Consider the following 23,307-nt stretch of genomic DNA (forward strand, 5'->3'; position numbering starts at 1 on the left):
TCAACCACAACTAGACCGTGTTTGTTTACATAAATACTCTGCGGCTCTGTCCTCTTACTCGTTCATTCATTTTTATGTAGCTTACTCACCTCTCACCCTACATTAAGACTACAAATATTTTAAGGAAAGTAATGAGTGTGCTGTATATGCATTTTAATCACTCTAGGGCACTTTAAATGTCATAGTAGGTGGGGTGGCCAGGCGGGCTACCACACCTCCCACATGACTTTCTACAAATAAATACTTTTCACCTCTTACAAATATTTTAAGGTAAGTAATGAGTGTACTGTATATCATTTTATCATTCTAGGGCACTTCAAGTGTTGTAGTATACAGTGGACCCCCGGTTAACGAACTTTTTTCATTCCAGTAGTATGTTCAGGTGCCAGTACTGACCGAATTTTTTCCCATAAGGAATATTGTGAAGTAGATTAGTCCATTTCAGACCCCCAAACATACACGTACAAACGCACTTACATAAATACACTTACATAATTGGTCGCATTTGGAGGTGATCGTTAAGCGGGGGTCCACTGTATTATGTGTGGGTGGGGTGGCCAGGAGGGCTACTATACCTACCACACCTGGCCTCTTACAGTTTACAGTAAAAAGAGGAAGGTGGCAACAACAAGTAAGAGGGAGGTGAAAGTGTATAAACTAAGGGAGGAGGAAGTTCGGGTGAGATATAAGCGACTATTGGCAGAAAGGTCGGCTAGTGCAAAGATGAGTAGTGGGGGGGGGGGTTGAAGAGGGTTGGAATAGTTTTAAAAATGCAGTATTAGAATGTGGGGCAGAAGTTTGTGGTTATAGGAGGGTGGGGGCAGGAGGAAAGAGGAGTGACTGGTGGAATGATGAAGTAAAGGGTGTGATAAAAGAGAAAAAGGTAGCTTATGAGAGGTTTTTTACAAAGCAGAAGTGTTATAAGAAGAGCAGAGTATATGGAGAGTAAAAGAAAGGTGAAGAGAGTGGTGAGAGAGTGCAAAAGGAGAGCAGATGATAGAGTGGGAGAGGCACTGTCAAGAAATTTTAATGAAAAGAAAAAATTTTGGAGTGAGTTAAACAAGTTAAGAAAGCCTAGGGAAAGTATGGATTTGTCAGTTAAAAACAGAGTAGGGGAATTAGTAGATGGGGAAAGGGAGGTATTAGGTAGATGGCGAGAATATTTTGAGGAACTTTTAAATGTTGAGGAAGAAAGGGAGGCGGTAATTTCATGCACTGGCCAGGGAGGTATACCATCTTTTAGGAGTGTGGTGGAGGTACGTGAGGCATTACGTAGAATGAAAGGGGGTAAAGCAGCTGGAACTGATGGGATCATGACAGAAATGTTAAAAGCACAGGGGATATAGTGTTGGAGTGGTTGGTACTTTTGTTTAATAAATGTATGAAAGAGGGGAAGGTACCTAGGGATTGGTGGAGAGCATGTATAGTCCCTTTATATAAAGGGAAAGGGGACAAATGAGATTGTAAAAATTATAGAAGAATAAGTTTACTGAGTATACCAGGAAAAGTATACGGTAGGGTTATAATTGAAAGAATTAGAGGTAAGACAGAATGTAGGATTGCAGATGAGCAGGGAGGCTTCAGAGTGGGTAGGGGATGTGTAGATCAAGTGTTTACATTGAAGCATATAAGTGAACAGTATTTAGATAAAGGTAGGGAAGTTTTTATTGCATTTATGGATTTAGAAAAGGCATATGATAAGAGTGGATAGAGGAGCAATGTGGCAGATGTTGCAAGTATATGGAATAGGTGGTAAGTTACTAAATGCTGTTAAGAGTTTTTATGAGGATAGTGAGGCTCAGGTTAGAGTGTGTAGAAGAGAGGGAGAATACTTTCCGGTAAAAGTAGGTCTTAGACAGGGATGTGTAATGTCACCATGGTTGTTTAATATATTTATAGATGGGGTTGTAAAAGAAGTAAATGCTAGGGTGTTTGGGAGAGGGGTGGTGTTAAATTATGGGGAATCAAATTCAAAATGGGAATTGACACAGTTACTTTTTGCTGATGATACTGTGCTTATGGGAGATTCTAAAGAAAAATTGCAAAGGTTAGTGGATGAGTTTGAGAATGTGTGTAAAGGTAGAAAGTTGAAAGTGAACATAGAAAAGAGTAAGGTGATGAGGGTATCAAATGATTTAGATAAAGAAAAATTGTATATCAAATTGGGGAGGAGGAGTATGGAAGAAGTGAATGTTTTCAGATACTTGGGAGTTGACGTGTCGGCGGATGGATTTATGAAGGATGAGGTTAATCATAGAATTGATGAGGAAAAAAGGTGAGTGGTGCATTGAGGTATATGTGGAGTCAAAAAACGTTATCTATGGAGGCAAAGAAGGGAATGTATGAAAGTATAGTAGTACCAACACTCTTATATGGATGTGAAGCTTGGGTGGTAAATGCAGCAGCGAGGAGACGGTTGGAGGCAGTGGAGATGTCCTGTCTAAGGGCAATGTGTGGTGTAAATATTATGCAGAAAATTCGGAGTGTGGAAATTAGGAGAAGGTGTGGAGTTAATAAAAGCATTAGTCAGAGGGCAGAAGAGGGGTTGTTGAGGTGGTTTGGTCATTTAGAGAGAATGGATCAAAGTAGAATGACATGGAAAGCATATAAATCTATAGGGGAAGGAAGGAGGGGTAGGGGTCGTCGTCGAAAGGGTTGGAAAGAGGGGGTAAAGGAGGTTTTGTGGGCGAGGGGCTTGGACTTCCAGCAAGCATGCATGAGCGTGTTAGATAGGAGTGAATGGAGACGAATGATACTTGAGACCTGATGATCTGTTGGAGTGTGAGCAGGGTAATATTTAGTGAAGGGATTCAGGGAAACCGGTTATTTTCATATAGTCGGACTTGAGTCCTGGAAATGGGAAGTACAATGCCTGCACTTTAACCCTTTGAGGGTTTTCGTCGTACTAGTACGTCTTACGCGTAGGGGTTTTTGACGTACTAGTACTCATAAATTCTAGCGACCTCAAATCTAGTGGGAGAAAGCTGGTAGGCCTTCATATGAAAGAATGGGTCTATGTGGTCAGTGTGCACAGTCTAAAAAAAATCCTGCAGCACACAGTGCATAATGAGAAAAAAAAAACTTTTTCCATTTTTTTTTAATAAATCAGCGACTTTGCAGTGTATTTTCGTATGGTATTTATTGTTGTATTCTAGTTTTCTTGGTCTCATTTTATAGAATGGAAGACATATTACTGAAATTGAGATGATTTTGACTGCTTTTACAATGAAAGGTGCCTTGAAATTGAGCTCAAAGTAGCAGAAATGTTCGATTTTTACCAAACTTCAAAAGTAAACAAATCGTGCCAAGCGTGCAATACACGTCAACTGGTGAGTCTAATATTCTTTCACAAGTGCACCAATAATATTTATACCATTTTTTACACTAATGCAGTAGTCTGCATAACAGTAAATCTTATATTTTTTGTGAGAATAAAAATTCAAAGTGGAAAGCAAAAGAATATAAGAGGGGCCTTGAGACGTGACTAATGACTAGAGGAAATGTCATTTTAGTGCCAGGAATGTCTTTCTTGTTTATTCTGGACCCTATTCCGAAATTGGCATCTTTTGAAATTTGTGTGAAATTGGCAAAATTGCTAAATTCTGACCACTGTACTGGATAGTTGAATTTATAAATGGGTGGTTTCTTGCACCCATTCGATAGAAAAAATGGAGTTCTAGCGAAATATTCATGCTTTTTGTCGACTAGTACAGTGAAATTGGCCGAAAATGGGGCTCAAAGTGGGCAAAATCGCCGATCCGTAAACATCGCCGAGACCGCTAACTTTGCGAGAGCATAATTCCGTAAGTTTTCTATCAAATTTCAAACTTTTGGTGTCGTTATGATCCGGAAAAGATTCTCTATCTTTTCATAAGAGAAAATAATTTTTTTTTTTTTTTTAAATTTGGCCGACCCTGAGAACGAGTTTCGGAGAGGGCCTGTCGACCCTCAAAGGGTTAAAGGAGGGGTTTGGGATATTGGCAGTTTGGAGGGATATGTTGTGTATCTTTATACGTATATGCTTCTAAACTGTTGTATTCTGAGCACCTGTGCAAAAACAGTGATAGTGTGGTGAAAGTGTTGAATGATGATGAAAGTGTTTTCTTTTTTGGGATTTTCTTTCTTTTTTGGGTCACCCTGCCTCTGTGGGAGACGGCTGACTTGTTGGAAAAAAAAAAAAAACTACTCGCCTTTTTCCCTACATTAAGACTACAAATATTTTGAGGTAAATAATGAGTATACTGTGTGTGTATTTTACTTTTTATTGTTTGTAATGCCTAGTTCTGTTGCTAACATAATATATGTTAGTGTAAACTTGTTATCTGGCATTTATATGCATTTATAAGTAGAAAAAATGGCGTTCTGCTTTCTGGCAATGCCTGCGGTAGTAGCTTGGAACCTAACCTGCCATATAAGTGGGGCCCTACTGTCCATATATGTGCAGTGGTATGTTTTATAAACTTATTGTATTTACACCTTGCTTCAGTGGATTAACTTCCAGACAGTTATTCTTCATTAAGTTGGATGTGCTAGCAAGGCAGGGATTCTCAACTTTTCCTCCATCATTAACCCCCCTCGGCTTGATGTATTTCTCCATTTACCCCCCTTCTGCACAAAAAAAAATTGATCAACATCACAAAGGGACAGAAAAGCAAGGTCAGAAAAAATAAATTATTCAGGTTTCGTACAAAAATATTTACCCCTTGCCACTGGCTTGTCTTGGAAGTGGAAAACTAGTTAACAGACAAAGGTTAAAAATTCCTGGTCTATACAAAATAATTGAGTTTTATGTTGCTGCCTCTCCTCACTTAGCAACTACTCATAGACCAATGACTTGGACTTACGACGGGCTCTCTGACCAGTATGCATACCTAAAAAATGTATATTAGAGCTGATTTCCTCTATTCTTTTTATTACACTATATTACACTACTGTATAAACATTTAAAAATATACCAGAAATGTTATAAATGGTGCCAAAGTGATATTAAGAGATGGTTGGCACAAACTAACTACCATTATAGTATGGTCCTCACTTAGCGACGAATTTGTTTACCGACATGGTCTTAGGAAAGAAAGATATATACAGTGGACCATCGGTTAACGATATTTTTTCATTCCAGAAGTATGTTCAGGTGCCAGTACTGACCGAATTTGTTCCCTTAAGGAATATTGTGAAGTAGATTAGTCCATTTCAGACCCCCAAACATACACGTACAAACACACTTACATAATTGGTCGCATTAGGAGGTGATCGTTAAGCGGGGGTCCACTGTATTTTCATTCCAGAATTATGTTCAGGTGCCAGTACTGACCGAATTTGTTCCCTTAAGGAATATTGTGAAGTAGATTAGTCCATTTCAGACCCCCAAACACACACGTACAAACACACTTACATAATTGGTCGCATTGGGAGGTGATCGTTAAGTAGGGGTCCACTGTATATATTTATATTATAGGTAGTAGGTTGGTAGACAGCAACCGCCCAGGGAGGTACTACTGTCCTGCCAAATTGGTGTAAAACGAAAGCCTGTAATTGTTTTACATGATGGTAGGATTGCTGGTGTCCATTTTTTGTCTCATAAACATGCAAGGTTTCAGGTACGTCTTGCTACTTCTACTTACACTTAGGTCACACTACACATACATGTACAAGCATATATATATACACACACACCCCTCTGGGTTTTCTTCTATTTTCGTGCTAGTTCTTGTTCTTGTTTATTTCCTCTTATCTCCATGGGGAAGTGGGACAGAATTCTTCCTCCGTAAGCTATGCGTGTTGTAAAAGGCAACTAAAATGCCAGGAGCAAGGGGCTAGTAACCCATTCTCCTGTATAAATTACCAAATTTAAAAAGAGAAACTTTTGTTTTTCTTTTTGGGCCACCCTGCCTTGGTGGGATACGGCCGGTTTGTTGAATATATATATATATATATATATATATATATATATATATATATATATATATATATATATATATTGGCAGTTTGGAGGGATATGTTGTGTATCTCTATACATATATGCTTCTAAACTGTTGTATTCTGAGCACCTCTGCAAAAGCAGTGATAATGTGTGAGTGTGGTGAAAGTGTTGAATGATGATGAAAGTATTTTCTTTTTGGGGATTTTCTTTCTTTTTTTTGGGTCACCCTGCCTCGGTGGGAGACGGCCGACTTGTTGAAAAAAAAAAAAAATATATATATATATATAAAAATATATATATATATATATATATATATATATATATATATATATATATATATATATATATATATATATATATTTTCAACATATATATATATATATATATATATATATATATATATATATATATATATATTTTCAACATATATATATATATATATATATATATATATATATTTTTTTCAACAAGTCGGCCGTCTCCCCCTGAGGCAGGGTGACCCAAAAAAGAAAGAAAATCCCCAAAAAGAAAACGCTTTCATCATCATTCAACACTTTCACCACACTCACACATAATCACTGTTTTTGCAGAGGTGCTCAGAATACAACAGTTTAGAAGCATATACGTATAAAGATACACAACATATCCCTCCAACTGCCAATATCCCAAACCCCTCCTTTAAAGTGCAGGCATTGTACTTCCCATTTCCAGGACTCAAGTCCAACTATATGAAAATAACCGGTTTCCCTGAATCCCTTCACTGAGTATTACCCTGCTCACACTCCAACAGATCGTCAGGTCCCAAGTACCATTCATCTCCATTCACTCCTAACACACTCATGCATGCTTGCTGGAAGTCCAAGCCCCTTGCCCACAAAACCTCCTTTACCCCCTATCTCCAACCCTTTCGAGGACGACCCCTACCTCGCCTTCCTTCCCCTATAGATTTATATGCTTTCCATGTCATTCTACTTTGATCCATTCTCTCTAAATGACCAAACCACCTCAACAACCCCTCTTCTGCCCTCTGACTAATACTTTTATTAACTCCACACCTTTTCCTAATTTCCACACTCCGAATTTTCTGCATAATATTTACACCACACATTGCCCTTAGACAGGACATCTCCACTGCCTCCAACCGTCTCCTCGCTGCTGCATTTACCACCCAAGCTTCACACCCATATAAGTGTGTTGGTACTACTATACTTTCATACATTCCCTTCTTTGCCTCCATAGATAATGTTTTTTGACTCCACATATACCTCAATGCACCACTCACCTTTTTTCCCTTATCAATTCTATGATTAACCTCATCCTTCATAAATCCATCCGCCGACACGTCAACTCCCAAGTATCTGAAAACATTTACTTCTTCCATACTCCTCCTCCCTAATTTGATATCCAATTGTTCTTTATCTAAATCATTTGATACCCTCATCACCTTACTCTTTTCTATGTTCACTTTCAACTTTCTACCTTTACACATATTCCCAAACTCATCCACTAACCTTTGCAATTTTTCTTTAGAATCTCCCATAAGCACAGTATCATCAGCAAAAAGTAACTGTGTTAATTCCCATTTTGAATTTGATTCCCCATAATTTAATCCCACCCCTCTCCCGAACACCCTAGCATTTACTTCTTTTACAACCCCATCTATAAATATATTAAACAACCATGGTGACATTACACATCCCTGTCTAAGACCTACTTTTACCGGGAAGTAGTCTCCCTCTCTTCTACACACCCTAACCTGAGCCTCACTATCCTCATATATCTTCTTTCTTTCTTTCAACACACCAGCCGTATCCCACCGAGGCGGGGTGGCCCAAAAGGAAAAACAAAAGTTTCTCCTTTCACATTTAGTAATATATACAGGAGAAGGGGTTACTAGCCCCTTGCTCCTGGCATTTTAGTCGCCTCTTACAACACGCATAGCTTACGGAGGAAGAATTCTGTTCCACTTCCCCATGGAGATAAGAGGAAATAAACAAGAACAAGAGCTAGTAAGAAAATAGAAGAAAACCCAGAGGGGTGTGTATACATATGCTTGTACATGTATGTGTAGTGTGACCTAAGTGTAAGCAGAAGTAGCAAGACGTACCTGAAACCTTGCATGTTTATGAGACAGAAAAAACACCAGCAATCCTACCATCGTGTAAAACAATTACAGGCTTACGTTTTACACTCACTTGGCAGGACGGTAGTACCTCCCTGGGCGGTTGCTGTCTACCAACCTACTACCTATAATCCTCATATATATTATATATATTATAGGTAGTAGGTTGGTAGACAGCAACCATTCAGGGAGATACTACCGTCCTGCCAAGTGAGTGTAAAACGAAAGCCTGTAATTGTTTTACATGATGGTAGGATTGCTGGTGTCCTTTTTTTCTGTCTCATAAACATGCAAGATTTCAGGTATGTCTTGCTACTTCTACTTACACTTAGATCACACTACACATGCATGTACAAGCACATATATACACACCCCTCTAGGTTTTCTTCTATTTTCTTTCTAGTTCTTATTCTTGTTTATTTCCTCTTATCTCCATGGGGAAGTGGAACAGAATTCTTCCTCCGTAAGCCATGCGTGTCGTAAGAGGCGACTAAAATGCCGGGAGCAAGGGGCTAGTAACCCCTAGTATATATACATAAATGTATATATTCTTCTTTCTTTCAACATACCAGCCGTATCCCACCGAGGTGGGGTGGCCCAAAAGAAAAAACTAAAGTTTCTCCTTTTAAATTTAGTAATATATACAGGAGAAGGGGTTACTAGCCCCTTGCTCTAAATGTATATATATATATTTTTTTTTTTTTTTTCAACAAGTCGGCCGTCTCCCACCGAGGCAGGGTGACCCAAAAAAGAAAGAAAATCCCCAAAAAGAAAATACTTTCATCATCATTCAACACTTTCACCACACTCGCACATTATCACTGTTTTTGCAGAGGTGCTCAGAATACAACAGTCTAGAAGCATACACATATAAAGATACACAACATATCCCTCCAAACTGCCAATATCCCAAACCCCTCCTTTAAAGTGCAGGCATTGTACTTCCCATTTCCAGGACTCAAGTCCGACTATATGAAAATAACCGGTTTCCCTGAATCCCTTCACTAAATATTACCCTGCTCACACTCCAACAGATCGTCAGGTCCCAAGTACCATTCGTCTCCATTCACTCCTATCTAACACGCTCACACACGCTTGCTGGAAGTCCAAGCCCCTTACCCACAAAACCTCCTTTACCCCCTCTCTCCAACCCTTTCGAGGACGACCCCTACCCCGCCTTCCTTCCCCTATAGATTTATATGCTTTCCATGTCATTCTACTTTGATCCATTCTCTCTAAATGACCAAACCACCTCAACAACCCCTCTTCTGCCCTCTGACTAATACTTTTATTAACTCCACACCTTCTCCTAATTTCCACACTCCGAATTTTCTGCATAATATTTACACCACACATTGCCCTTAAACAGGACATCTCCACTGCCTCCAACCGTCTCCTCGCTGCTGCATTTACCACCCAAGCTTCACACCCATATAAGAGTGTTGGTACTACTATACTTTCATACATACCCTTCTTTGCCTCCATAGATAACGTTTTTTGACCCCCTTTCATTTTACGTAATGCCTCACGTACCTCCCCCACACTTACATTCTGCTCTTCTTCACTCCTAAAAGATGGTATACCTCCCTGACCAGTGCATGAAATTACTGCCTCTGTTTCTTCCTTAACATTTAAAAGTTCCTCAAAATATTCTCGCCATCTACCCAATACCTCCATCTCCCCATCTACTAACTCCCCTACTCTGTTTTTAACTGACAAATCCATATTTTCCCTAGGCTTTCTTAACTTGTTTAACTCACTCCAAAATTTTTTCTTATTTTCATTAAAATTTCTTGACAGTGCCTCTCCCACTCTATCATCTGCTCTCCTTTTGCACTCTCTCACCACTCTCTTTACCTTTCTTTTACTCTCCATATACTCTGCTCTTCTTATAACACTTCTGTTTTGTAAAAACCTCTCATAAGCTACCTTTTTCTCTTTTATCACACCCTTTACTTCATCATTCCACCAATCACTCCTCTTTCCTCCTGTCCCCACCCTCCTATAACCACAAACTTCTGCTCCACATTCTAATACTGCATTTTTAAAACTATTCCAACCCTCTTCAACCCCCCCACTACTCATCTTTGCACTAGCCCACCTTTCTGCCAATAGTCGCTTATATCTCACCCGAACTTCCTCCTCCCTTAGTTTATACACTTTTACCTCCCTCTTACTTGTTGTTGCCACCTTCCTCTTTTCCCATCTACCTCTTACTCTAACTGTAGCTACAACTAAATAATGATCCGATATATCAGTTGCCCCTCTATAAACATGTACATCCTGGAGCCTACCCATCAACCTTTTATCCACCAATACATAATCTAATAAACTACTTTCATTACGTGCTACATCATACCTTGTATATTTATTTATCCTCTTTTTCATAAAATATGTATTACTTATTACCAAATTTCTTTCTACACATAGCTCAATTAAAGGCTCCCCATTTACATTTACCCCTGGCACCCCAAATTTACCTACTACTCCTTCCATAACATTTTTACCCACTTCAGCATTGAAATCCCCAACCACCATTACTCTCACACTTGATTCAAAACTCCCCACGCATTCACTCAACATTTCCCAAAATCTCTCTCTCTCCTATACACTTCTCTCTTCTCCAGGTGCATACACGCTTATTATAACCCACTTTTCACATCCAATCTTTATTTTACTCCACATAATCCTTGAATTAATACATTTATAGTCCCTCTTTTCCTGCCATAGCTTATCCTTCAACATTATTGCTACTCCTTCTTTAGCTCTAACTCTATTTGAAACCCCTGACCTAATCCCATTTATTCCTCTCCACTGAAACTCTCCCACCCCCTTCAGCTTTGTTTCACTTAAAGCCAGGACATCCAGCTTCTTCTCATTCATAACATCCACAATCATCTCTTTCTTATCATCTGCACAACATCCACGCACATTCAGACTTCCCACTTTGACAATTTTCTTCTTATTATTCTTTTTAGTAATCTTTACAGGAAAAGGGGTTACTAGCCCATTGTTCCCGGCATTTTAGTTGACTTTTACAACACGCATGGCTTACGGAGGAAAGATTCTTATTATATATATATATATAATATATATATATATATATATAATATATATATATATATAATATATATATATAATATATATATTATATATATATATATATATATATATATATATATACATATATATATATACATATATATACATATATATACATATATTTACATATGTATACATATGTATACATATATATACATATACATATATATACATATACATATATATATACATATATATACATATACATATATATACATATATATATATATATATATATATATATATGAAAGGGGGTAAGGCAGCCGGGATTGATGGGATAAAGATAGAAATGTTAAAAGCAGGTGGGGATATAGTTTTGGAGTGGTTGGTGCAATTATTTAATAAATGTATGGAAGAGGGTAAGGTACCTAGGGATTGGCAGAGAGCATGCATAGTTCCTTTGTATAAAGGCAAAGGGGATAAAAGAGAGTGCAAAAATTATAGGGGGATAAGTCTGTTGAGTGTACCTGGTAAAGTGTATGGTAGAGTTATAATTGAAAGAATTAAGAGTAAGACGGAGAATAGGATAGCAGATGAACAAGGAGGCTTTAGGAAAGGTAGGGGGTGTGTGGACCAGGTGTTTACAGTGAAACATATAAGTGAACAGTATTTAGATAAGGCTAAAGAGGTCTTTGTGGCATTTATGGATTTGGAAAAGGCGTATGACAGGGTGGATAGGGGGGCAATGTGGCAGATGTTGCAAGTGTATGGTGTAGGAGGTAGGTTACTGAAAGCAGTGAAGAGTTTTTACGAGGATAGTGAGGCTCAAGTTAGAGTATGTAGGAAAGAGGGAAATTTTTTCCCAGTAAAAGTAGGCCTTAGACAAGGATGTGTGATGTCACCGTGGTTGTTTAATATATTTATAGATGGGGTTGTAAGAGAAGTAAATGCGAGGGTCTTGGCAAGAGGCGTGGAGTTAAAAGATAAAGAATCACACACAAAGTGGGAGTTGTCACAGCTGCTCTTTGCTGATGACACTGTGCTCTTGGGAGATTCTGAAGAGAAGTTGCAGAGATTGGTGGATGAATTTGGTAGGGTGTGCAAAAGAAGAAAATTAAAGGTGAATACAGGAAAGAGTAAGGTTATGAGGATAACAAAAAGATTAGGTGATGAAAGATTGAATATCAGATTGGAGGGAGAGAGTATGGAGGAGGTGAACGTATTCAGATATTTGGGAGTGGACGTGTCAGCGGATGGGTCTATGAAAGATGAGGTGAATCATAGAATTGATGAGGGAAAAAGAGTGAGTGGTGCACTTAGGAGTCTGTGGAGACAGAGAACTTTGTCCTTGGAGGCAAAGAGGGGAATGTATGAGAGTATAGTTTTACCAACGCTCTTATATGGGTGTGAAGCGTGGGTGATGAATGTTGCAGCGAGGAGAACGCTGGAGGCAGTGGAGATGTCATGTCTGAGGGCAATGTGTGGTGTGAATATAATGCAGAGAATTCGTAGTTTGGAAGTTAGGAGGAGGTGCGGGATTACCAAAACTGTTGTCCAGAGGGCTGAGGAAGGGTTGTTGAGGTGGTTCGGACATGTAGAGAGAATGGAGCGAAATAGAATGACTTCAAGAGTGTATCAGTCTGTAGTGGAAGGAAGGCGGGGTAGGGGTCGGCCTAGGAAGGGTTGGAGGGAGGGGGTAAAGGAGGTTTTGTGTGCGAGGGGCTTGGACTTCCAGCAGGCATGCGTGAGCGTGTTTGATAGGAGTGAATGGAGACAAATGGTTTTTAATACTTGACGTGCTGTTGGAGTGTGAGCAAAGTAACATTTATGAAGGGATTCAGGGAAACCGGCAGGCCGGACTTGAGTCCTGGAGATGGGAAGTACAGTGCCTGCACTCTGAAGGAGGGGTGTTAATGTTGCAGTTTAAAAACTGTAGTGTAAAGCACCCTTCTGGCAAGACAGTGATGGAGTGAATGATGGTGAAAGTTTTTCTTTTTCGGGCCACCCTGCCTTGGTGGGAATCGGCCGGTGTGATAATAAAAAAATAAAATATATATATATATATATTTAGTTGTAGCTACAGTTAGAGTAAGAGGTAGATGGGAAGAGAGGAAAATGGCAACAACAAGCAAGAGGGAGGTGAAAGTCTATAAACTAATGGAGGAGGAAGTTTGGGTGAGATATGAGCAACTATTGGCAGAAAGGTGGGCTGGTGCAAGTATGAGTAGTGGGGGGGTTGAAAAGGGTTGGAATAGTTTTAAAAATGCAGTATTAGAATGTGGGACAGATTTTTGTGGTTATAGGAGGGTGGGTGCATGAGGAAAGAGGAGTGATTGTGGAAATGATCAAGTAAAGGGAGTGATAAAAGAGAAAAAGTTAGCTTATGAGAGGTTTTTACAAAGCAGAAGTGTTATAAGAAGAGTAGAGTATATGGAGAGTAAAAGAAAGGTGAAGAGAGTGGTGAGGGAGTGCAGAAGGAGAGCAGATGATAGAGTGGGAGAGGCACTGTCAAGAAATTTTAATGAAAATAAGAAAAAATTTTAGAGTGAGTTAAACAAGTTAAGAAAGCCTAGAGAACGAATGGATTTGTCAATTAAAAACAGAGTAGGGGAGTTAGTAGATGGCGAGAATATTGTGAGGAACTTTTAAATGTCGATGAAGAAAGGGAAGCGGCTGGTACGTTGAAAGAAGAAGAAAGAATATATATATATATATATTTTTTTAACACATAATCACTGTTTTTTCAGAGGTGCTCAGAATACAAGTTTAGAAGCATATACGTATAAAGATACACATCATATCCCTCCAAACTGCCAATATCCCAAACCCCTCCTTTAAAGTGCAGGCATTGTACTTCCCATTTCCAGGACTCAGTCCAGCTATATAAAATAACCTATTTCCCTGAATCCCTTCACTAAATATTACCCTGCTCACACTTCAACAGCTCGTCAGGTCCCAAATACCATTCGTCTCCATTCACTCCTATTTAACACGCTCACGCATGCTTGCTGGAAGTCCAAGCCCCTCGCCCACCCCTCAACCTTTTTGAGGACGACCCCTACCCCGCCTTCCTTCCCCTACAGATTTATACGCTCTCCATGTCATTTTACTATGATCCATTTTCTCTAAATGACCAAACCACCTCAACCCCTCTTCAGCCCTCTGACTAATACTTTTATTAACTCCACACCTTCTCCTAATTTCCACACTCCGAATTTTCTGCATAATATTTACACCACACATTGCCCTTAGACTGGACATTTCCGCTGCCTACAACCGCCTTCTCGCTGCAGCATTCACAACCCAAGCTTCACACCCATATAAGTGTTCTTACTACTATACTATCATACATTCCCTTCTTTGCCTCCATAGATAACATTTTTCGTCTCCATATATACCTCAACGTATCACTCACCTTTTTTCCCTCATCAATTTGCTTACTTTTCACATCCAAACTTTATTTTACTCCACATAATGCTTGAATTAATACATTTATAGTCCCTCTTTTCCTGCCATAGTTTATCCTTCAACATTATTGATACTCCTCCTTTAGCTCTAACTCTATTTGAAACCCCTGACCTAATCCCGTTTATTCCTCTCCACTGAAACTCTCCACCCCGTTCAGCTTTGTTTCACTTAAAGCCAGGACATCCAGCTTCTTCTCATTCATAACATCCACAGTCATCTCTTTTTTTATCATTCGCACAAAATCCACGCACATTCAGACATCCCACTTTGACAATTTTCTTCTTATTCTTTTCAGTAATTATTGCAGGAAAAGGGGTTACTAGCCCATTGTTCCTGGCATTTTAGTCGAGTTTTACAACACCCATGGCTTACGGAGGAAAGATTCTTATTCCACTTTCCCATGGATATAAAAGGAAAAGTAATAAGAACAAGAACTTCTTCATTATTTCTTCTTTCAACACACCGGCGGTATCCCACGGAGGCAGGGTGGCCCAAAAGGAAACACGAAAGTTTCTCCTTTTACATTTAGTAATATATACAGGAGAAGGGGTTACTAGCCCCTTGCTCCTGGTAATTTAGTCGCCTCTTACAACATGCATGGCTTAGGGAGGAAGAATTCTGTTCCACTTCCCCATGGAGGTAAGACAGAATAAACTAGAACTAGTAACAAAATAGAAGAAAACCCATGAGGGGTATGTATATCTCTTTCTTTCAACACACCGGCCATATCCCACCGAGGCGGGGTGGCCCAAAAGAAAAAACCAAAGTTTCTCCTTTTACATTTAGTAATATATACAGGAGAAGGGGTTACTAGCCCCTTGCTCCCGGCATTTTAGTCGCCTCTTACAACAGGCATGGCTTACGGAGGAAGAATTCTGTTCCACTTCCCCATGGAGATAAGAGGAAATAAACAAGAACGAGAACTAGAAAGAAAATAGAAGAAAACCCAGAGGGGTATGTATATATATGCTTGTACATGTATGTGTAGTGTGACCTATGTGTAAGTAAAAGTAGCAAGACATATCTGTAATCTTGCATATTTATGAGACAGACAAGACACCAGCAATCCTACCATCATGTAAAATAATTACAGGCTCTCATTTTACACTCACTTGGCAGGACGGTAGCACAGTGGAACCTCAGTTTTCATATGCCCTAGTTTGAGAAAATTATCTATAAAGTTTTTTTTTTTTTTTTAAATATTTTCGGGTGTCCAGAATGGAACCAATTAATCTGTTACAGACCCCCAAAACTATTAACAAAAAATACATTTTATAGAGAATTTTCTCTAGCTAGGACATGTGAAAATCGAGGTTCCACTGTATCTCCCTGGGTGATTGCTGTCTACGAGCGTACTACCTATATTGAAGACTAAACAATTTTATATAAAATATATTGAAAACCAAAATATTAAAAAACTTGTGCTGGTGGTTGAGAATGAGGAAATTATTTTTTTTTTATTATCACACCGGCCGATTCCCACCAAGGCAGGGTGGCCCGAAAAAGAAAAACTTTCACCATCATTCACTCCATCACTGTCTTGCCAGAAGGGTGCTTTACACTACAGTTTTTAAACTGCAACATTAACACCCCTCCTTCAGAGTGCAGGCACTGTACTTCCCATCTCCAGGACTCAAGTCCGGCCTGCCGGTTTAGGGTCCTGGAGATGGGAAGTACAGTGCCTGCACTCTGAAGGAGGGGTGTTAATGTTGCAGTTTAAAAACTGTAGTGTAAAGCACCCTTCTGGCAAGACAGTGATGGAGTGAATGATGAGGAAATATCCTCATTATTTTAAGCAAAGAAAATGTTGAGCTTTTCATTCATGGGCAGTGTTTGGGGAAACAATAATGACAGAAGCATTAGCAGTGGCCCCATACCCCAAATCACCACCACCAATAATGGTGTGGGTCGTTTAAATTATGTATTGTAAATATTTTGTCTACTTTTAAGTACAGTAGTTTTATAAGTATTTATCTTTAAATATTGGCAAGAATACATTATTGCTCTTTCTCATTATTTTTTACAATATTACATACTGTACTTCATGGCTAGGTAAATAAAGTAACTTTTTTTTTTATCTTTACAGTCGAATCACATCAACCGTATTTTACAAATAATCATCTGTATTCAACACCATATGAGATGAATGGTGATGACAACAATTATCATCCACGAGTGACTTCAAAGCAATCACCAATTGTGTGTGAGACAGCTGCCCCGTATGAAGTTCGTTATGAGAGACTAGATCACAGAGAACTCAGATTTGAAGATGGAAGCAGATATATGCCCTCTTCACTGAATTACCCGACAGCAGCAATGAAGACATATATACCTTCAAATGCCCACTCATCACCTGGTGTTCACAGCAGAGTAGCAGAAAATATATCTGATATTGGTAAACACCAGTTTCCTAAATAGTTTATAATTATGATAAATTAGGTACTTTAGAAAAAAAGCTAAATCCTGATTAGCTGTAATAGTGATGAACTGAGAATTACTTGAATTATGAGAACTTTAAGGTCTGCAGTGTCATTCTTACTTATATTAATGAAACTTATATGCTGTACTGTTGTTGTATATACAGTAATTTGTATATAGGGCCTGTTTGCATATGTATATATTCTTTCAACACACTGGCCGTATCCCACCGAGGCAGGGTGGCCCAAAAGGAGAAACAAAAGTTTCTCCTTTTACATTTAGTAATATATACAGGAGAAGGGGTTACTAGCCCCTTGCTCCCGGCATTTTAGTCGCCTCTTACAACACGCATGGCTTACGGAGGAAAAATTTGTTCCACTTCCCCATGGAGATAAGAAGAAATAAACAAGAACAAGAACTAGAAAGAAAATAGAAGAAAACCCAGAGGGGTGTGTATATATATGCTTGTACATGTATGTGTAGTGTGACCTAAGTGTAAGTAGAAGTAGCAAGACGTACCTGAAATCTTGCATGTTTAAGAGAGACAAAAGACACCAGCAATCCTACCACCATGTAAAACAATTACAGGCTTTCGTTTTACACTTGCTACCGTCCTGCCAAGCGAGTGTAAAACGAAAGCCTGTAATTGTTTTACATGGTGGTAGGATTGCTGATGTCTTTTGTCTGTCTCATAAACATGCAAGATTTCAGGTACGTCTTGCTACTTCTACTTACACTTAGGTCACACTACACATACATGTACAAGCATATATATACACTCCCCTCTGGGATTTCTGTTATTTTCTTTCTAGTTCTTGTTCTTGTTTGTTTCCTCTTATCTCCATGGGGAAGTGGAACAGAATTCTTCCTCCGTAAGCCAAGCGTGTTGTAAGAGGCGACTAAAATGCCGGGAGCAAGGGGCTAGTAACCCTTTCTCCTGTATAAATTACTTAATCTACTTGATCTACACATCCCCTACCCACTCTGAAGCCTCCCTGCTCATCCGCAATCCTACATTCTGTCTTGCCTCTAATTCTTTCAATTATAACCCTACCGTACACTTTTCCTGGTATACTCAGTAAACTTATTCCTCTATAATTTTTACAGTCTCTTTTGTCCCCTTTCCCTTTACATAAAGGGACTATACATGCTCTCCACCAATCCCTAGGTACCTTCCCCTCTTTCATACATTTATTAAGCAAAAGTACCAACCACTCCAACACTATATCCCCCCCTGCTTTTAACATTTCTGTCATGATCCCATCAGTTCCAGCTGCTTTACCCCCTTTCATTTTACGTAATGCCTCGCGTACCTCCCCCACACTTACATTCTGCTCTTCTTCACTCCTAAAAGATGGTATACCTCCCTGACCAGTGCATGAAATTACTGCCTCTGTTTCTTCCGTAACATTTAAAAGTTCCTCAAAATATTCTCGCCATCTACCTAATACCTCCATCTCTCCATCTACTAACTCCCCTACTCTGTTTTTAACTGACAAATCCATACTTTCCCTAGGCTTTCTTAACTTGTTTAACTCACTCCAAAATTTTTTCTTATTTTCATTAAAATTTCTTGACAGTGCCTCTCCCACTCTATCCTCTGCTCTCCTTTTGCACTCTCTCACCACTCCCTTCACCTTTCTTTTACTCTCCATATACTCTGCTCTTCTTATAACACTTCTGCTTTGTAAAAACCTCTCATAAGCTACCTTTTTCTCTTATTTATATATATATATATATATATATATATATATATATATATATATAATGTATGAAAGTATAGTAGTACCAACACTCTTATATGGATGTGAAGCTTGGGTGGTAAATGCAGCAGCGAGGAGACAGTTGGAGGCAGTGGAGATGTCCTGTCTAAGGGCAATGTGTGGTGTAAATATTATGCAGAAAATTCGGAGTGTGGAAATTAGGAGAAGGTGTGGAGTTAATAAAAGCATTAGTCAGAGGGCAGAAGAGGGGTTGTTGAGGTGGTTTGGTCATTTAGAGAGAATGGATCAAAGTAGAATGACATGGAAAGCATATAAATCTATAGGGGAAGGAAAGAGGGGTAGGGGTCGTCCTCGAAAGGGATGGAAAGAGGGGGTAAAGGAGGTTTTGTGGGCGAGGGGCTTGGACTTCCAGCAAGCATGCATGAGCGTGTTAGATAGGAGTGAATGGAGACGAATGATACTTGGGACCTGACGATCTGTTGGAGTGTGAGCAGGGTAATATTTAGTGAAGGGATTCAGGGAAACCGGTTATTTTCATATAGTCGGACTTGAGTCCTGGAAATGGGAAGTACAATGCCTGCACTTTAAAGGAGGGGTTTGGGATATTGGCAGTTTGGAGGGATATGTTGTGTATCTTTATACGTATATGCTTCTAAACTGTTGTATTCTGAGCACCTCTGCAAAAGCAGTGATAATGTGTGAGTGTGGTGAAAGTGTTGAATGATGATGAAAGTATTTTCTTTTTGGGGATTTTCTTTCTTTTTTGGGTCACCCTGCCTCGGTGGGAGACGACTGACTTGTTGGAAAAAAATAAAAAAATTATATATATATATATATATATATATATATATATATATATATATATATATATATATATATATATATATATATATATATATATATATATATATATATATATATATATATATATATATATATATATATATATATATATATATATATATATATATATATATATATATATATATATATAAAAAAAAAAAAAAATTATATATATATATATATATATATATATATATATATATATATATATATATATATATATATATATATATTTATATATATATATATATTTGTATATATATTTGTATTCTAATGAATAACATATTTCTACAGTACTAGTAAAGACAAAAGCAAACTTGCCATACTCTGTGCATCACAATTTTGGCCATGGTAAGATTATAATATAGTATCTTTTTTAAACAGAACATAGCAACAATGAAGAGGAACCCAGACCTGAGCCTCCCAAAAAGAGAGGACCTGGTCGGCCCCGCAAACCAGGTGAGATTTCATTCGTCAAATTAATCTTCATAATAGGATCAATACTTTCTGTGGCACTTTATTGGATAGTGAGTAGTATATCTTGACAAAAATCTAGGAAAAATAATTATACAAGATTTCTTGAACTTGCAGAAAATGAATTAAAGAAGAAGAAAAAGAAAACTGGCCGTTTGTGGGAGTTCATACGAAACTTGCTTCTGGACCCAGCAACATGCCCTTCATTAGTTCGATGGGAAAACCCCGAGGAAGGAATGTTCAGATTTGTGCAGGCAGAGAAAGTTGCACAAAAGTGGGGAGATCGCAAACAAAATAAAGATATGAACTACGAAAAGCTGAGCCGTGCCATGAGGTTTGTTTTTTCTTAGTATGTTAATTGTGAGGTGTTTATAAATTTGCAAACAGTGGCTCTGTTGAAGGAAGCCAGTAACTTGTGAAGGGTCCTCCCTATTTTCATTAAGTGGATGTATAATAAATGTTAACATTTCTTGCTTTGAAGGCTTGAACAGTTAAGACTGATAAGTTTATTATTTTCTGTGTAGTAGCAGGAGTTCCTGTTATGTTTTTTGTGCACTGTGGCTTGACAGGCTGTAAATTGTGACTAATAATGCTACACTATAAGAGATAAGATAAGATTTCGTTCGGATTTTTAACCCCGGAGGGTTAGCCACCCAGGATAACCCAAGAAAGTCAGTGCGTCATCGAGGACTGTCTAACTTATTTCCATTGGGGTCCTTAATCTTGTCCCCCAGGATGCGACCCACACCAGTCGACTAACACCCAGGTACCTATTTGCTGCTAGGTGAACAGGTGTAAGGAAACGTGTCGAATGTTTCCTCCCGCCGGGAATCGAACCCGGGCCCTCCGTGTGTGAAGCGGGAGCTTTAGCCACCAGGCCACCGGGCCACCTATACATCTTCAAAGTGGCAGAATGTTTGATAAAGTGTCAGTTATGTAGCCCTCAGTCTTCTGTAGCTACTAATAAATGAATATTACAGAATGCCAGTTGGTACCCTACATTGAGATTTTCCTAGTGATACAATCTTTTTCTAAAAGCAGTCTCTAAGTTTGAATGCATTAGTAAATTCTGGAATGCTCAAGGTATCAAGTTGAATGTGATAATCTTCATGCATTGATACTCAGTTCATGTTTGATAATTAGTTAGTGTTTTTCTGGGGGGATGGGAGGTATCTATATGATTGTGCTACATTCAAAGATTGATAAAGTACTGTATAACTCAAAAGCCTTTTCTCACATTATTATTATTATTATATTTACAAAAAATCTAACGATTTTTCTTGAAGATTTGGGGATTGGGTCTTATGCTAGCAGACTCTTGATCCAAGGAATTAGAGCTACCCTCTCCTTTTTTGGATCAAAACTGATCACTTCCCATTCCCCTGGTGCAGAATGACCCTTATGGGTGTAGCATTTTGCCGTAAATATAACAATTATAATAGAGATTTACCAAGTGTGACTGGCAGGGGTTTATTTAATAAGGAATTTGAAATATTAAACCTCTTAACTAAATTACTTAGACTTGCACATTTTAAATATATTTGCCATTGTTTTATAGTATGTTATTCTTTCAGGTATTATTATAAAACTGAAATATTTGAAGCTGTCCTTGGAAGAAGATTAGTTTACAAATTTGGCAAAAATGCCAAGAACTGGAGACCTTCTAACCCAAACTTCCCAGACCACCAGACTCCTTAATGACAAAGATCCTACTACCATGGTGAGCTGTGTGTGTTCATTTTAATTGTTTGCATCTAGTCCAGTTATCACAAGATTTGTTAAATCAGCAATTTAAAATGGGTGTACAATAGGGCCTCACTTATACAGCAGGTTAGGTTCCAGGCTACTGCTGTAAAGCAGAAAACCATTTTTTTCCATTTATGAATGCCAGATAACAAGTTTTCACTAACATATATTAAGTTAACAGTAGAATTGGGTATTAACCCTTTCAGGGTCCGTCCCGTAGATCTACGGCTTTACGTTCAGTGTCCAAACCATAGATCTACGTCATAAGCTCAGCTCACTCTGATAAACTGTGAGTGGTACATTTGGGCCTAGATATGAGAGAATACATCTATGTGGTATGTGTGCACCACATAAAACAGATCCTGCAGCACACTGTGTATAATGAGAGAAAAAAAAATGAAATCATGATTTTTCGATTAAAACAGCGATTTTGCAGTGTTTTTTTGTATGTTTTTTGTAGTTGTATTTGCGATTTCTTAGTCTTATTTGGTAGAATGGAAGACATATTACAGAAATGGAGATGATTTTGATTGGTTTTAGCACTGGAAATGGCTTGGAACTGAGCTCAAAGTAGCAGAAATGTTAAATTTTTGCCGATGTTCAAGCGTAAACAAACGACCTCACACGTCTAATACACGCCAGCTGGTGGGTCTAATATGCATTCACGAATATGGTGATGATATTTATACAATTATTACAGTATTGCATAACAGTAAATCTTCTATTTTTTGGTGTGAATAAAAATTCATTTTGTGAATAAAAAATCAAAATGGAATTTATTTGTAAAGCCTCAAAACGTAACTAATGAACAGAGGAAATGTTAGTTTAGTTCCAGGAATGAAGATGAATGGTTCAGAGAACCGACATGTTGATAAATTAGACACATGTGCAACTCTTGGGTATCTTTATTGAGGAAACGTTTCGCCACACAGTGGCTTCATCAGTCCATACGTAGGAGAAACTTGAAGAACAGGAGGAGAATGAGGTAATCAGTCCCTCAACCTTGAGTCGATGTGTTCAGTCCATCAATCTTGAATAGAATACGGCATATCAGCGGAGAAGCAGCTTATAAACTGTATGGCAGGAGAGGTGCAGCAGTCATAGGTCGTGTCACATTTGTTCAATGTGGAAGTAGGTCGTGCCCAAGAATTAGGCAAGCGAAGAATTCCTAAGTATTAAGATCCCAAGAAGTTGCAGTGTCTGACAGATTTGAAGATGAATGGTTCAGAGAACCGACATGTTGACAAATTAGACACATGTACAACTCTTGGGTATCTTTATTGAGGAAACGTTTCGCCACACAGTGGCTTCATCAGTCCAAACGTAGGAGAAACTTGAAGAACAGGAGGAGAATGACTCAAGGTTGAGGGACTGATTACCTCATTCTCCTCCTGTTCTTCAAGTTTCTCCTACGTATGGACTGATGAAGCCACTGTGTGGCGAAACGTTTCCTCAATAAAGATACCCAAGAGTTGCACATGTGTCTAATTTATCAACAGTTCCAGGAATACCTACATTGTTTATTCTGGAACCCCCCCCCCCCCCCC

General features: G+C 38.6%; 1 protein-coding gene across 4 annotated transcripts in view; it reads left to right on the forward strand.

The window, feature by feature from the left end:
• Positions 1 to 23,307, forward strand: part of LOC128685958 (uncharacterized) — a 374,632-nt gene that overhangs the window by 330,848 nt on the left and 20,477 nt on the right. For all 4 annotated transcript variants that reach the window (XM_070083475.1, XM_070083473.1, XM_070083467.1 and 1 more), the window contains 4 exons: positions 16,642 to 16,950; positions 19,925 to 19,999; positions 20,132 to 20,348; positions 21,589 to 21,734. In XM_070083475.1, coding sequence (XP_069939576.1) covers positions 16,642 to 16,950; positions 19,925 to 19,999; positions 20,132 to 20,348; positions 21,589 to 21,712 — 725 coding nt within the window. In that variant the 3' untranslated portion in view covers positions 21,713 to 21,734. The remainder of the gene's footprint in view (positions 1 to 16,641; positions 16,951 to 19,924; positions 20,000 to 20,131; positions 20,349 to 21,588; positions 21,735 to 23,307) is intronic.

This window comes from Cherax quadricarinatus, chromosome 1 (assembly GCF_038502225.1).
Source record: "Cherax quadricarinatus isolate ZL_2023a chromosome 1, ASM3850222v1, whole genome shotgun sequence".
NCBI lineage: Eukaryota > Metazoa > Arthropoda > Malacostraca > Decapoda > Parastacidae > Cherax > Cherax quadricarinatus.